This window comes from Mycteria americana, chromosome 2 (genome assembly GCF_035582795.1).
Source record: "Mycteria americana isolate JAX WOST 10 ecotype Jacksonville Zoo and Gardens chromosome 2, USCA_MyAme_1.0, whole genome shotgun sequence".
Taxonomy (NCBI): domain Eukaryota; kingdom Metazoa; phylum Chordata; class Aves; order Ciconiiformes; family Ciconiidae; genus Mycteria; species Mycteria americana.
In genome coordinates, this window is record NC_134366.1 from 59,842,551 (window position 1) to 59,859,943 (window position 17,393).

General features: G+C 35.2%; 1 protein-coding gene and 1 long non-coding RNA gene across 3 annotated transcripts in view; one reads left to right on the plus strand and one right to left on the minus strand.

Moving 5' to 3' along the window:
- RECK (reversion inducing cysteine rich protein with kazal motifs) overlaps window positions 1–15,746 on the plus strand; it is a 69,584-nt gene extending 53,838 nt beyond the window's left edge. Inside the window, exons 14-20 of one of the 2 annotated variants that reach the window (XM_075493632.1) lie at window positions 1,519–1,641; window positions 2,164–2,335; window positions 4,416–4,608; window positions 6,942–7,152; window positions 8,495–8,568; window positions 12,049–12,204; window positions 14,498–15,746. In XM_075493632.1, coding sequence (XP_075349747.1) covers window positions 1,519–1,641; window positions 2,164–2,335; window positions 4,416–4,608; window positions 6,942–7,152; window positions 8,495–8,568; window positions 12,049–12,204; window positions 14,498–14,713 — 1,145 coding nt within the window. In that variant the 3' untranslated portion in view covers window positions 14,714–15,746. The remainder of the gene's footprint in view (window positions 1–1,518; window positions 1,642–2,163; window positions 2,336–4,415; window positions 4,609–6,941; window positions 7,153–8,494; window positions 8,569–12,048; window positions 12,205–14,497) is intronic. The other variant, XM_075493631.1, reaches the window with a different exon arrangement.
- LOC142405722 (uncharacterized) lies at window positions 10,929–14,478 on the minus strand. The gene is made up of 3 exons (XR_012774292.1): window positions 12,598–14,478; window positions 11,564–11,745; window positions 10,929–11,432 (listed from the first exon to the last, which is right to left on the minus strand). It is a non-coding gene; the product is annotated as an uncharacterized LOC142405722 (long non-coding RNA).
- Window positions 15,747–17,393: the final 1,647 nt, after the last annotated feature.

The following is a 17,393-nucleotide window of genomic DNA, read 5'->3' on the forward strand; positions in this document are numbered from 1 at the left end:
GGTTTTTTTGTGTTGTGGATTGACTCTAGTTGTGAAATTACTACCGATGAAGAGGTCAGTTTGCTGTGTGCACTCTTTGACAGTGAGAGGCAATAGTCTTGCAAAGTTTTCAAGTGGATCCTAAGTCAGTTACTCTTTACCCTGAAGAATCACCTAAGAGATTCTGTGTTTGGCATTACCTTCAAATTTTGGAAACTTTTCTTATTCTCTGCTGATAAATTCCTTCCTTGGGTAGTACTGTGGTTTAAACAGCTTTTTGTGCTACAGAGGCTTTCTCTTCCATCCCCTCTTGTTCTGCCATAATTTGTCTAGAAGTACCTCTTCCAAATTGCTCAAATGCTGAGGATTTTCCTTGTGCCCCTGTAATACTTTTCAAAAATTCTAATCCTTAATCTCAACTCTTTGGAAAGAGATTAGAGAGAATTGCCTTATTTTGTAAGGCACAGTTACTCATGTTTTCCTGAAGAGCTATGTATTTGTTGGTAGTCTTTAGTAACTGACCTGGTTATGGATAGATCAGCTGTCACCAACATGAATTGATTTTACATAAAACGTACAACACAGTGAAGGGCAGTCATGTGGACAGTTCACAAAAATCAAACTGGAATTGCTACATTGAAGAAAAATTCCCAAAGTTTGCAGTTTGATTCTTAGATTCAGGTGTGAAAAAGTTACTGACTTATAAAATGCAAAAATTAGGCAGATTGCTCTGTCCTCAAAAAGCAGCTGTGATGGTGTCTGTTGCATTATCAAAGGCTCCTTTCTGAAAGCCAGTGGGTGAACATAGACCTCTCTATTTGTGTGTCTTGTGCTGAATCTAGATATGGGGTTCTGTTCAGCTTTGCTGCAATCTTTCTTGTTCCCTGCTTTGGACAAAGCTGCATTGTAACTTGTACTGCTTGTTGAGGCTGAAATTACGACTATAATGGATGTTGCAAAACTATAAAGACTGGAATGAAGCATTGGCACTTTTTACTTCTTGTCAAAAAGTACACACAAAGGAAAGAAATGAGCACTAGAGAGGAGTTTTGCATTGTGTATGAGACTATGGCTGAAAGTTTAGCAGTCTTACGTAAAATTAATTTAGAAGAATGTATCATTACAAAAGCTTTACCTTTAAAAATAGGGAGCTTGCTAGCCAGAATTTATAGAAGTACTATGTAGTATGCTACCACTTCTTCTGTTTTCTGAGTGTATTTCTTTTTGCAGCTTTAAATGGTTCTTAAAAATAAAAAAAAAGGAAACCTAACTTACACAGGCTTTGAAAGGATGAAGTGCTTGCTTCCTTGTTTAACTAATTAATCAAAACACATGTGAACAGACTTTCTTTAAATGAATAAAGTAAAACTTGAAATCTAACAAAAGATAGGAATTTTAATGGCAAAAGAAACTGAATGAGGGAAATTACAAGAACAATTAATATTGAAAATGTAATATCTATGTAATACATATGAGTATATAGCCTTCTGGTATATTTGAATTAATTGTGTGCATTTACTTAATTTCTTATGTTTTAAGGCCATGGAACGTCCTTTAATATAGATTGTAATGTCTGTTCATGTTTTGCTGGAAACTTGATATGTTCTACACGTCAGTGTCTAACTGAGCATAGTTCAGAAGATGAACGTCGGAAGTTTACAGGTAACTTTCCAAACTATGGAAGCTGAAAGCTTAATATTCTTAGAGCGAGGATTAGCTTTGAAATTCTTTCTACAGTATTAATGGAAAATACCTGATAATTTGTTATTAATATGTTCTCTTAACTATTTATTTTTCTCATGAAGTCCAACCTGCACTTCAGAAAAAACACATACCTTTAAAAAAAAAAAAAATCAGTACTGAAAAATAAAACCTCAGGTAATATGTAAAAATAGGTAGAGACAGGGTAATGCCACTGGGGACAAGAGATAAGGAGTTTGGGGAAAAAAAAGGAGAAAGCTGAGTAGAATTAGCAAGGAGACAGGGCACAAACTTCCTTTCCTACTACTTACAAGTGCGTATGTGCTACAGCATTGCTAAATTACAGGAGGGAGGAAGTGGCTGAAGATATGGCACATCTTTGCATTTGCTGGAAGGCAAAGATATCTTAGTGACCCCTTGTGTATCTTGTGTCATAGAAAATAAGTGTGCACCAAATTCCTGTTTTGTGTGTTGCTTTTACAGGTTTACCATGTAACTGTGTAGATCAGTTTGTACCAGTATGTGGTCAAAATGGACGCACGTATCCAAGTGCATGTATAGCTCGTTGTGTTGGGCTCCAGGACAATCAATTTGAATTTGGATCATGCATTTCCAAGGATCCTTGTAACCCTAACCCTTGTAATAAAAATCAAAGGTAAAAGCAGAATATGTTTTTAAGCTTTTCTTTGGCATCATCTACTCATGAAGCAGATTTACTTTTTCTTTGAATGTGTTGTATATTGTAGTAACATTCTACTTCGGGGTACTCCAACAAAAATAACTGTTTGAAGTAACAACTTTTTATTTATCATAGTAATGGACTGTAATAACTGCCAATTCTTGGTTCTGTTTATGTAGTGCTATATCATTTAAATTCATTATGCAGATCTCAGCTTTAGCAAGAAAAGAGAACTGATGTATACTTTCCAAAATGGGAGAATCAAATTTTGTTGAAATGGCAGTGTCATTTTACTACTTTGTTTCACACCTCCTTCTAGTAGTTAAAAAAAAAACCCCACGCCTGAATTCAAACTTGGATTCAGTCTTATTTATTCAGTCAATAACGTGTGCTTTTTATCTCTAAAATAGGAAAATACCAATCACTGTGGAACACTTGAGTTTCTCTTAATTAGGTTGATATCTCGTGAAAACCATGTCTGTACAACCTCTGTTTTTTCAGTGTCAGAAAAAATGAAATCTGTATAGATGAACATAGTAAAACAAAAATATGTTCTGTACTAGTGTCAGGAGAAAAGAAAATCTGTCCTTACAGAAATCAAAGTCTGTGGCTCATAATATTGGTCTCTGTCTTCAGTTTTCTGTGTTGTGCAATACTGCAATCTCCTTTGAATTTGTACATTTTTCTGTTTTGAAAGAAAGCTACCATAAGAAGTTGTGTAATACTGTGCTTTCGTGAAAACCGATTATAGCCTTTTTTTTTTTTTTTTTTGCTTTTTCTGCACTTTAAATGCCTTGATGCAGAAAACTGCAGAGAAAACACTGTAGTTTTGTAGCTGTAATAGCCATTATGGCAATGAAAACTGGAATTTCAAAGCTGCATTGTGGATATACACTTTTTACCTTTTATAGTTTTAATTTGGAAAGTATAGAGAGGTTTTTCAGTTTTACAGAATAACCATTATGCTTAGAACCTCAATTTGTAGCTTCAGTAAAGGACTGTACACAATACATTTTTCTGGGTCAGTTTGATAATGTAGCGTAAACTAAACATGCTCCTTTTAAAATGTCTCTGAAGTGCTTAGAATCTATTTAAGATCTTACATTCCACTTGTAAAGTGTTTAAATCTCAGAATTTCTGAGTCTTCCCTAATATAAAAGGAAAATGTGTAATGCATAGGACAGCAGCACTCAGAGAGAATAAGGATGTATTGTACACAATCCAGCGGTAGCATTATTGGCATTTATAGAAGGAGGAGGTTGTTAAAAAAGCCATTTGACCTTTCATCAGTCTATTCATCAAACTCTATTGGCTCGCATTTCTCTAGCAGAGGGATGTCTTGCAGAGCATATGGCAAATGTTTTGTGAATAAGACCATGGAAGGTACATATTTAATATAAAGGGGAAAGAATTTCTGCTGTTTATTGCTCTTTACTTATCTGTGAAGGCTTGAGAGGGATGACATGCCAAAAAAGGAAATTGCGTTAATACTAGGTTTTTCCGTTTGTTTGCAGTCATCCCCAAGACTGGATGTGATATTATATACTGAACCTACAAAGCTAGAATCCAATTAGATATTTGTAATTGAAACCATATAATCCTGTAAGTCTTGTTTTCACTACCTTCTCAACGAAGGGGGAGGCTAGACCTCTGCAATATAACCTTTTTCTCTTGCAGTTCACTGTTTTCATGTTTTCTCTAGTTTTCCTTAAATACGCATTTACAAAATGAAGCTTGGGAGTAGGTAAGAGTTTATCAAAGCCTTTTTCGAAAAGCTATTGAAAAATACTTGGTAAAAGATTAAATTTAGTGGAAACTGTAGTTGTGTTCACATATGTTGACTAAATGTGGTGTGAACCAGTTTCAGGTTTGTGATGACACCTGAAATTGGCTATTCAGAATGTTTTTTCACATGTATTTCCTGCAGCTCTGCTGAACCGTAGTTAGCTCTAAAGCACTGGAAAAGACTTCACTGAAAATATTTTCCCTGAATATTTTGAGATTTAAAAAAAAAAAATCCTATGACATGATATGAAATTATTATTACTTTATGCAGGTGCATACCAAAGAAACAAGTTTGCTTGACTAGTTTTGGAAAGTTCGAATGTAGCCAGCATGAATGTTTGCCAAGGCAGTTAAATTGTGACCAGACACGGGATCCTGTTTGTGACACAGACAATGTGGAATACAGTAACTTGTGTACTTTGTACCAAAAAGGAAAAAGTTTAGCATACCGAGGACCGTGCCAGGTAGGAAGTGGTTCTAGCAGTAAATACCAAATCTTCTTTCTTCTATAACGTTCAAATTTGCAATATTCTGGGTTTTATAGCTTACAAAATGTTTTCATTGAAAGTAATCCTTTAAAAATGTAATTTTCACTAGTGTAAAAAATACTCTTACAAAATCATATTCATAATTTTGTCAAGTGTTTCTCTGCTTTAATTAACAGTTGTCTCAAAACCAATCAAAAGCTTTACTTATGCTTTCTTGGGGATAATACTCTGATATTTATATTAAGTCTTCCTATATTTTTCACTATTAAAGCCTGCACTGAGGTATGTTTGCAGTAATTACCGCAGTTTCTTGGTTAGTTGAATACTAGTTTTCACCAATTTGGACTTGTTTTAAATAAAAATTAATGCCTAGTCATAGAGAGTCTTTAGCGTTTTGTGTGATTGTGCCCCAGGTTTACCAAGTTCATTGTTCAGGATATGTTTACACCTAAGTTTTGTTGGAGACTAGGCAGTCTGTAATATTTTCTTTAGTTAGTCTGGATTGGATTAGTCTTCATATTAATCCCCGAGAAGGATTACGATTAGGTTTAGTTCTTCCATTCCACTGTTCCCTACAGTGTTGGTAGACAAGCTATTTCTGTTGCTTTACAAGAAAAGTCAGGAGCTACTCTTTTCAAAGTTGCTGGCTTTACCATTGATAGGCTGTTCATCTCCAGGTTTTTCTCAAATGATGAAGATTAATTTGAGACTTTCTCTTAATCTCAATTGATGGATATTCTTAGAAGTACAGAACATTTTTTCAGGGTTTTTCTGTATTATAAATGCTATTGCTCTTTTAACCCACCTTTAGTTTCTGCCTTTCTGTCTTTATACCTTCTTTTTCTTGCCATTTTTCAGCAGCCTCGTTAAATACACATAATTCTTCTCATTGCACATCAGCTATCTCGTAAGATACTCAGAGAATGTTCAGCCCTTGAACAGTAAGGATCAAAGGAACATTGCATGGCTGTTTTTCTTCCTCCAGCAGTTATATGTCTAGTTGTATCCATGTTCATAACGTCTTTGACACTGGTAGCTTTAAGTTTTCACTCTTCCTTTTATAGGGAAGATGACTGCAAGATATGAAGCTATTTGGGATGCTCACGTTTTCTTGTCCTCTATCTTTTTTTTTGTTAGCTTAGGTGTGTAACATAGCAACTGTAATTAACTTGCTATTTTAGAGGATATACAGTGATCATATAGCTATGGTGACTTACTTGAAGTATGAGTTAGTTTAATAAAATATTTAGACCTTAGCAAGAAATTATGGAATGAGTTGTGCCATTTCACAAAACTTTGGACAAAAGTATTAGTCATACCTTGTCTGCAAAGAGTCAGCAATTCCATTTGCTTCTGTCCATGTTCAGAAGCTTAAGTTTTTTGGTATTTGACCTCTTGAATGTGTTGGACTAATATACATGCACAGGTGGGATAGGAAGAAACTATATTACAATTTTCCTTGATTTTTTACATGTGTTTGAATCAAATGACACACTAGATATGTTTTTCTGAGAGAAAATGGATGCAATAAATGTATTTTTATAGATGTAAAGGTCTCAACAATAAATATATTTTTGACATAGGTGTCTAGTAATGGATTTTATTCTTCTGAAATAAATGTATACATTTAGCTTCTCAAATAATGTTTTAGAAATACATAGAATCATAGAATCATTTAGGTTGGAAAAGACCTTTAAGATCGAGTCCAACCATAAACCTGACACTGCCAAGTCCACCACATGTCCCTAAGCACCACATCTACACATCTTTTAAATACCTCTAGGGATGGTGACTCAACATGCGCACACACACTAAATTTTAAGAACACAAAAACACACTGAGATGAATGAATAAGTAAATTATTACACCATTAAAATATTAATCAATAAATACTATAATATTATTTTATTAATAAATTAATTTTATTAATAACATAATTGTTTATTACATAATAAAATTATAATAATCTTGAATTGATTTAATAAGTAAGTTAATTTAAATTACATGGTAATTTTATTTAAGCATTAGCACAGAACAAAAATTGTTGTTTCCCAATACATGTCTCATTGTACATTTCTCAGATTCCAACTTACATTTTTCTGTCAACTTCTTTAAGTACTTATTCTTTGCATTTATTACCCATTCATAAACTGGCAGGTTATTTACTCTAGATTTCCTACTTGTTTGAACGTTTGAAAATATTAGCAGCGAATTCCCATTAACTTTGATTTTCCTAATGTTAAAACTACTCTGAAGTTTTGTCTGTAGCATGAATAAATTGATCTTTGAAACATTTCTGTGTGTTTCAGCCATTTTGCAAATCAGTGGAACCTGTATGTGGACATAACGGGGAAACCTACAGCAGCGTCTGTGCTGCCTATTCCGACCGTGTGGCTGTTGACTATTACGGACACTGTCAGGCTGTAGGTGTTCTCTCAGACTATGGTTTTCATACAGAGTGTGCCTTTGTTAAATGTCCCGAGCTTTCTGCTACTGGCTGCAAACCGGTTATTGCACCAGGTATGTGAATTTGTTCTTGAAGTTTACTGCAGATAGGAGAGCGTCTGCAGGCTATGTGTATAAATAGGTATATATTTGGAACAAAACTTATGCTTTAAAATATCGTCTTCCCTAATGTCTTTGAGACATCTAAGAGAAAGGATGAAGTAGAGGTCTTTACTTAGGGCTAGAACAAGCCAGTATCACACTGAGCCAAGTAATTCTGAAGTGGAAAGGCCTTGGCTTTAGGAGTCACACTCCTTCAGTCTTGACAAACTTGCAGCTGTCCCCATAGGACTGGTTTGGGAGAAAAGAATGAGGTCTGTGGTGTCTAGGGTAGAATGTCACTGGGAGTTGGACGAGTAATTTTTCGGAAGTGGCAGCACAGATACCACACTGGAATGCCAAACTATTGTCAAAGTAGAGTTCCGAGAAGAACAAAGATTATATTTAATTAGAAGACAGAGTAAGATACCATATGTATTTACAGTACTGTGAAGGAGGAAGACAGTAGGAATAATTTTGCAGTTGTGCTGTTTTGAACTGGTTTTTTATTGTTTTCACAAATACTTCCTTTATGAAACAGTAACTAATCACAGGTAATACACAGAGCAAGGAAAGCTCAGTTTTTAAAAAGAAAGAGTTTTACACATTTTTCTCATTCACTGGTTTGGAAAAGGGTCTTTGTTCTTTGGTATTACATTTAATATTGTAAAAGTCACTCTGTGAATGTGAATTACATATAATAAGTTGGGGGGGTGAATTAAATATACAGTCATAGGTAAAAGTTGAAATATTAGCCCTTTGGTTTCTGAGATAGTGAGGAAGAACAGTAGGAGAAATATTACATGCTTCTATGTTCAACACGAATCTGTTAGACAAGTCCTTTTTCCCCCCTTATTATATAAAGATTCTAAGCTCCAACATGGTATAACTGCATAAATGAATGTTTGCAGTCTGTCATGTCATAGCTGTTTCAGCTCTTGAAATTCATCGTGTCTGTAGCTGCGTATGCATGCATCCATACAAAACCTTGGCTTGTAGTGCACAGAGTGCCTGTGGTTTTTAGTTTACAATAACGTAACATCTTGAAACAAATGAAAATTCATCTTGTTGCTTCATGTTGATAGTAGTAAATGTGTGTCGAAAGGTGACTGCTTTTGCATTATAAATATTTTCAACATTAAAAATATCTTAAAAACTGTGCAATTCTGCTATCAAATTCAAAGATTTACTTTTCTTTGGTACTTTTGCTATTTTCATTCTCAGTTAACGTTCAACTTTCGACCTCTGCTTACTTAAAAGTGAAAAGACTATTTGCTTTTATTTCTGAGATTTTTTATTTTTTTTTTAATTTGCATAGGAGCCTGCTGTCCACTATGTGCTGGAATGCTGAGAATATTATATGACAAAGACAAGCTGGATACTTTTGCAAGGGTAAACAGTTTAATCATGCCTTATGTTAAATGGTACACGGAAAAGTCAAGTTACTGTATACTCTCTCGTGAAAAGTTAACACATTATAAAACCAGTTATTTTTCAGTAGATGGTGTGTGATTTGATTTTTTTCTTTATACTGTTTATACTTTCCTTTATTTCTTAATATGAGGTATAGAAATTTAATTTCAATGCAAAGCAAAACAGAATTAGAGTAGGAACAAACAAGCACATTCAGATTTGCAGTTTAAATGACTTGTAATAGTAAAGACAAATTATATGGGAACTGCATCTATCTCATGGTAGAAATACAGTTCATATTTGTTATTTATGGCCTTTTTGTTAAGATTATTCTGCTAGCTCACTATTTTTTCCTAATGTAGGTAACTTAGTTCTCACATTGTCTTAGGTTTAAATTGGATTGTTTTACACTCTTTGGATTATCTAAGATAGTTGTCACTGATTTTGTTGCTCATCAGCTAAAATATTGGGGTTTAATTTAACATCTGTAAGTGAGATACCAGCATCCTTCATTGCTGCTCTTTGAAAACCTCCAGTGTAAGATGGATCTTCTGATGTTGATTGTCTATCACTGAACACAACATACTAGGCCCAGACTCCCCATGTGGTGTATAAAAGTATTGCACTTTATTGACCCCCGCTTTTATGCTTCAGTATATGGAACAGAGCAGAACACTTGATTTTTGGCACGACATCACAGCAAAATAGAGTAATATGACGATCATGCCTAGTGAGGCAAAACAATTCATGTTTACATCTGCACATGATTTTTATTTTTTTAAATATCAAGAAGAAAGATAATTTCCCCAAAACAGTATAAAATTACATTAACCTATATATATGTTTAGAAATAGAGAGAATTAGCTATTATTGTAAAAACACAGAAAAATTTAGCTTGAACAGGACCCCTGGAGGGGTCTAGTCCAACCCCCTGCTCAAAGCAAGGTTAACTCGGTTAGACCAGCTTGGCCAGCTGCGTTTTTAAAACCTCCAGGAGTGGAGATTCCACAAGCTGAACGCTGCTGGACTCTCTCCAGTTTGTCAGTATGGCCTGGGGAGAGGGGAAGGAGGTAAATAAAGGGGGACGATGACTTCTGCTGGCTCTGTTCTTGCTGTTGCAGCCCACTCTGTGGTTGGCCTTCATCTCAAGGGTGTGCTGCTGATTGATGTTCTACTGATTTCCTCTCAGATTTTGTCTCTGTGTGCGCCGTGTGTGTGTGTGTGTGTGTGCACATTGACCAATTTTGCTGCGTAACAGTGTTGGTTAAGTCATGACTGCATCCTGGAATGTCTTCTAGTTGTCATAGCTAATGGTACCAGGGACATGGTGACCACTGCAGCTTCTTAGTTCATACATTACGACATGTGGCTGTGAAGAAGAATTTTTAGTTGTAGTTAGAAGAAGGCTTTCTAGTTAAAGAAATTTATTGGACTTACTCAAGTAGTTATTCAAGTAGTTGGTGATAACTTAACTACTCTCTTCTCACCTACTAAGTGCCCTAATACCTCGATTAGGGTACTTAGTAGTTGCTTTTTTTCTTCTTTTTTCCCCTCTCTTTTTTCTTCCTTTTGTCACCACAGTCTTGCTGACTTTCTCTTCTCTTGCTCACCTAATGCCACAATACACAGTCTTCAAGTTTTCAGAACTCATATATAAAAATATATATCTCTCTCGCTTTATGTTTAAAATATGTGATCTCTCAAACATTCAAGTCAGCATTCTCTTAGCACATACTAGAAATTACAGAAGTTTGACTGAAGCTCTCTCCTTTGGAAACTTCAATCGGGTCATCCAATAAGCCCCCAGAGGTGATCTCTAACTGGTCACACCCACCTGGAGACTGTGCATGGTGTGACACTACCGTGAGCATAGAGAGTTAAAAGCTCTGTGTCTTTGTTACTCCAGTGTGAGTCAGAGGCCAGCGAGTATCTCCTAATAATACAACAGAAGATGCCCAACTGTGTATTTGAGTAATTTGATACTTTTGTCATCTACATGAAATTAATGTTAATAACATTGATCTCCTCTGATCCCATCAATAAAACTATAGGATTGGTGTGCAGCTCTTACTTTTGAGAGTGTACATGTACATATACATATAGTGTATACATCCATTGTACTGGAGATAGTTAAGTCTCAGATAGATGGAATCATTGCTAGAAATGCTAGCATACACATTAACCAACCCAAGAGAGCAAGGAGTAGTAATGTGTGCCTATTTTAGTTCAGACAGGTGGTTCATATGAGAAAAAACTGCTTCAATTACTGAGTACAGTAATTACAATTCTATTTATAGAACAAGAGTTCTATAAATCTGACTTTTTTTTCTCCCCCCACCCCTCTGGCCTTTTTTGTAAAGATAGCAGGAAACAAAAGTCAACATCTATGCAGAGCAAAGAAACATTAGAGATCTGCTAAGATTCTAATCTAACCTACTAGATTTCCAATCTAAGACATTAAAATCCAAGTTTGACACTGTCAGTCATCCTTCAAGTATCCATGTGCTTCTGGTTTAAGACTGTTTGAACAGGGTTTGCTGATCAGTCAGCATGTCAGACTACATTCTAATGGGGCTATGACAAGGAAATCCCTCAAAGATCTGTCAAAATAAGTGTTGGGTGACATCTTGCAAATTTGATTAATGTAGTCTACTTGGATTTCCCAGATTTCCATTTGTTAAGGTCCTGTACCAGTGGTCTTAAAAGAAATGAAGCTACAGTAGGATAAGAAGGATGGATCTCTTGCAGCTAAAGCTAGAAAACAGAACACAACAGAATAACCAAAAGTCACAAGTGAAGTATTTGTGTTGGTGTCTATACTGTTCAACACATCCAGAAGTGACCTAGAAAAAAGGTGAAAAACCTTTAAGGTGTGGCACTCCCTAAATAGACTGAGCATCTACAATCAAATTATTGTTTGTCAGATACAGACAGCAGAACAGAGATAAGAATTTTAAGAGAAAAATATATTTGCCTGATGGTTATGTAGTGATCTTGAAATGTCACGTGTTGCCATATATACAGACATACATCTGTCTTCACAAAGCCATAGCTCTTCATTTCTGGTGGCTCTTGGAATAGGTTCTGTGATGGTAAAGGAGTGCCAGCTGGTAGGGCTGCTCTAGCTCTTGTTTCCCAGCATGGGAGTACAAGCCACTGTAACAGATAACCATTACGTTTATTTTGATAAGTATACGCACTAACCATGAAGGTGAAGAACAACACGTATCAAAACCATGGTTATTTTAAGAACTAACACATGTTTTCCCCTTCTTCCTTTCACTTTTTTTATGGTTTTGGGGGGTTTGTTTTGGGCGGTTTTTTGCTAGCCTTTAGAACTGAGTAGTTGAATGGCTGAAACAAATTTTCTGGTATGACATAAAGTTATTAAAACTGAAAAGGAGAAATGTAATTTTGCATAATATCACATCATCCACAAAGTTCTTTGTTTTCTTCCAGGTAACAAATAAAAAGCCTATAACAGTACTTGACATACTTGAAAAAATCCGCCTGCATGTCTCAGTGCCACAGTGTGATGTGTTTGGATACTTAAGCATAGAATCCGAAATTGTGATTCTCATCATTCCTGTGGATCAGAACCCCAAACCATTGCAGGTAGACTATGTTATTATTTTGTTTACCCAACATGGATTTACTTCATTTTTATATGTATACATGTTACTATTTTCAATATAGCAGTCTTAAAATTATGCATTTTCCTGTGTACTGAGTACATGGGGATTTCTCTAGTGACTCAAATCTGAATAACTAGTATTATGGATGGTAAAATCTGTCTTGAGAATCCTGCTTTTCTGGTAAGGGGCTTTTGAGTGTGGGTAATTAAAGGGGAAAGGCCAAGGATAGAGTAGTATGATTTTTGTTTTAAAATTAATAAATGCAGAACCCTCAACTTTCTATCGCTAAAATAACAGAAAATATAAACTGATGAAAAAAATAAATTACTGAATGACCTCTTAAATTTAGATTTATTGTATATTAAATGCATACCTGTGTATGAAATGGTACTCCTTTGTCTCTGGTGTAATGGTTAAAAGTAGATTGAAGTATATGTGATGCTAGGCTGAAGCACATCATGCATATTGATATCATATTAATACATTGTGCGCATCTTTATGTTAAGCAGTAGTTCATACCAAAGAGGATCTGTTGATATTATTCTGAGACCATCCTGGTTTTGATATTCCTTTCCACCTTATGGTAAAAAGTGCTGGGAGATCCCAAAATGCTATTACAACCTTAAAAAGGAAATAACATTCCAATAAGCTTCCCAGCTTGCTGTGTCATAGCTAGTTCATGCTAGCAAACAAGAACCTAATGCTCATAGTACTAAACTCTAAAGGTAAACCAACAAATGGAGCTCAAAGTTCTTACAGTATTTTCTTAGGAGCAGTTCAGAGCAATAGAAGCAAGGCTTTGGCTATGTATTGCATTATTATTGTCTTGGAGCTGTTGCTTCATTTTTACTTTCTGCTTGTTAACCTGTGCAAGACCAGTGAGGATATCTTCCTATTAAAAGGAACATAATTCCCTGCCATTTTATAGTTGTTTCTAATAGTCTTGCCTGGCCCTGCAGACAGCATTTTATAATGAAGTCCCTTTGGAGATTCGTTGCTCTGACTGGTTCATTCTGTCACCTGATGTGTACCAGTGTAAAATGAAGGATTTAGCTTTCGAGGAGAGAAAACCTGCCCACAATCTCTCTCTTACCTTTTACAATACAAACAGAATTCAGGCCAGTTCATTTCCTTGTTGTTTGTTTTATATTGATGGCTGCTTCCCATTTCCATTTTTATTTCTACAGTCTAATTTTGCATGCTCAGTATTGCTTCTGGGATGGGCTAAAGTTATGGTATAGTGTGAGGGGATAGAATCACTGCCATAAACTTTGCAAGCTGCAGTATCTGATAGGGTAGTTGTTTCTCAGGCAGATATATTGTGTGTATTTTGCTTGCCTATGCTACTGGAGCAACCCTGTTGTGTCCAACTCAGCTTCAACTTGTGTCTTCTTGTTTAGCAGAAATAGCCCAAAATGTTACCAGGACTTAGGAAACAAGATCTTGATTCTTGCCAGTCTGGTCAGCTCTCACTCCATCTGCAGCAGGTGCTGTCAGACTCCTGGGGAGAGGAGGACTCTCTGAAATCAGAGAGGCCACCTGAAACCAGGGAGGAACTGCTCATCTCACTGGTGATGCCCGTTGCTGAGCTAGAAGTTCCTCAACTTTCAAAGCTTTAGGCGTCCAGATATTGAGTTTGCCAAGTTAAAACCACCAGAGGCAGCTTCCAAAGCTGTTAAAGAGACTTAGTACTAAATTGATTCCTTGGTTGCCCTAGAAGGTAAGGTGGGAAAAATGGATTTTCTAACATAAATTCATAATTATCATCATGTCAGTGGGGGAATGGAAACCTGGGTTTTCTCAGGTTTTCCTATTACTTCCATTCTTCTCTTCCCTTCCCATACAAGAAATGAGTTTTCCCTGATTTGGAAGAAAAAGCCCAGTAAGTAGAAAATCCTGATTTTTCCACTGTTGCAGACTTCAAGGCAGTATCTTGGTCAATCAGGAAGGAAGTCCTTAGTTTTAGAGGTACTTTAGTTATAATTTACTGTGAGCATCAACATTCAAAACACATCAGCCACGATAACTTATATGTAGCTTCCTTCCTTCCCTTTTGCTACTACTCAGGGCTTCCACAGTAGTTGTCATGGTACCAAAGTCTATGATAAGAGCTCTAATATGTTTTCTAAGAAATACTTCCCAAAATTATATAAATCTTATGTGCTGATGGGAATAACTCAGATTTTCTTTCCTGAATTTTGCTATCTAGCAACATTTTTGCATTGGCATTTTACATGGCAAGAAGAGAAATAACAACTTTTTTTTTTCCTTAGATTGAAGCCTGCAATAAAGAAGCAGAAAAGATAGAGTCACTGATAAATTCAGACAGTCCAACATTAGCATCACATGTACCGCTGTCAGCTCTAATTGCATCTCAAGTACAAGTTTCATTTAGCATTTCTTCTCCTTCTGTTAAAGTGGTGCCTGTTCTGCACTCCCTGTTCATAAACCTTTTATTCACCTTGTCAGGATTAATATATTATATATAACTGCTTAGAAAATATGTATGAGTATTGCGGTGTTTTATATTGTGAAGGACATTCAGAATTGTTGATCACTGAACCAGAAAACAAAAATTGTAGAAGATTTGATGAACTAATATTTTTCAATGAAGAACTAAAAGTATTGGGAATAATGTGAAAAGATTATTATTTTATTCATTATTAGTCAGATGACTGTTTCAGCACAATTAGATTGTTTTCCATTGATCTTAGAAACATAAAAATACTCTGGAAGGTTCTGACATTAGGGATTTATTATTTTTCCGAGAAGGGATCTTATCGGGGTTTTTTCAGCAATGAACAAAATAGCGTTTTGAGCTTATTGAAGAATGTTAATTTTATATTATTCACATGCATATCAGTGACAACGAAAAGCATGCACCTATCTTAAACATCATTTTTGGAAGAAACAAATTGCTGCTACTTAATTACCAAAAATTTAAGAATTTATTCTCATGTAAATATGCTTTCATATTTTATTATGAAGAAAACTAACTAGCCCTGGGCCTATTTCAGTAGACGTCTTTACTTGGACTAGTGAAGATTTGCAGGACATGGGGCTCAATGCTTGTAAAATGACAATCAAGCTCTATACTAGTACCTGACTTCAATGAAGAAATATGTTCTTTTTATAGTTTTGTACATTTCAGAATCTCATATTGGATGCAAAATTATAAAGAATCTCAGTATCTATATTTAAGTGCCATTTAAAATATTGCAGTATTTGCATGTTATCTAATGAAATTTATACTTTAAATGTTTATACAAACAGTATGTTTTATTACTTATTGTATTTTATGCACCTGATTTTAGTCTACATGAAGTATTTTATATCAGTATTATGATAGCCAACTTTTGAAGTATATACAGAAAAAGTTATTTTTGCCAAAATGCTGAACTTCGAAAGAAAGCACTGAAAACTTTTTGAACATGTATGTTGTTGTGGCATGTTTGTAGCAATTACCTTCTGCTAAATCTTTTAAATGCAAAAGTATTAAAGCTTTTTATTTTAATAAAACACTTTGTCATGTGTCCTTGTATACAAATGCATGTAATTTTACAGAATTCTGCAATACAGCGTATATTTTTCTTTCTCTCTCAAATCAACACTTAAAACTAACTGCAGTTACATACATTCGTGACTCACACAGTTTAATGTTTCCAAATAAAGTACGTTTCAAGGGGGGTTTGGGGTGTTTTTTTTTTTTTTTTTACCAAATCTGTGTCACATGCATATAAGTTTACACTATGAGTGTCAGACTCAATTAACTACAGAAGAAAAATGTAGATGTCTTTATGGGACCCTCTTGGGTAAGGTTACAGTCATCCTCAGTTTTGATTTGGAAGACACTTCTCTCACCTACAGCTGGAAATCTGCACAAATGTTAAGGACAGAATTACTACCTTATTTGTACCTAAACTTTAAGGCTCGACCTCCTCCAAAGCAAACTGAGTGACTACTTGCAAGCCAACAGAGGGAGTTTCTTTGAAACCTCCATCAGTTGCTTTTCTAAGCACATATCTGTTGGTTGTTGTCTCTTAATGAGTGAAAAGCACTTTTGTATTTTAAGTGCAGTTGTACTCTATATATAGGGTATATATAGTTTCTGAGTACTTTGGGTAGATGAGTACAAATGCAGATAATCTTTGGAAGTGTTCTTGCCAAATAACTCCAGGAAGACTCATGCACATAATCATCAAAGTCTGGATACAAAAAATTTGTTGAATATGTTGATAATCCATCTGTTTCTGAAATTTCTTCTGTGGATTCTTTAGAAACTTGGACACAAGAGCATAATGAATGCATTTGAAAAGCTTTTTGAACTGAAATGGCTTAGATAATCTCCCCACAAAATGCAAGCAATTCAGATGGTTTATTGGATTCCTTATGTTTTCCAAATCATTAGCAAGTATCTCTTCAACATGTAGCCTGTTAGCTTGCTTAGCATTAAGCTGAAGCAATCTGATGCCTGCTAAAATGAAAGGAACTATAAATGTCTTAAGAAAATATATAAGCACACACACATACATGCACCACACTGGAAAAATTAGTTAAGAGCTTAAAAACATACCTTTTGTGGAACAGAATATATAGTGGGTTTTTTTTTTTACAGCTGTGAAGATTTTCTTCAATGAAAGATAATACGAAAAAAGTTGCCTCCATTTGTATGATGAATCTGGAAAAAGCAGAATTTAAGCCCAGAGATTTTTGAATTCACATACGAGTGTCCAGTACTTGCTAGAAAAGAGTGAAGATTTTGAGTGATTCTGTTAAATATGTGCAGAACCAATGAGATTTCATATAATCCTAAATTCTTGAGCATAAGTCCAGCATCCAAAGTGTACAGGATTAGGTTCTTTTTGCTGGATGAACAAAAGTATTTAAGTATTTTCTAGGTCTTCTCAAGACCTCACACTACCTCAAAGAAATGAAGAAACTATTTACTTATGGTTTTGAATTCAAATGAACTAGGAGAAAAGATGGAAGAAACCAGCCCAGTTTTACTTGCAAGTTATGAAATTTGAACCTCATAGGGAAAAATTTGATACAGGTTTCAGATGAGTTTTCCATATAAGTGCTAATGATGTTCTGTCACCGTCTGTGTGGAAATCTGGGTTCACTTAAGAAGGAACGGAGGGAGCACAAGGGCACTTCAAAGCAGCACAA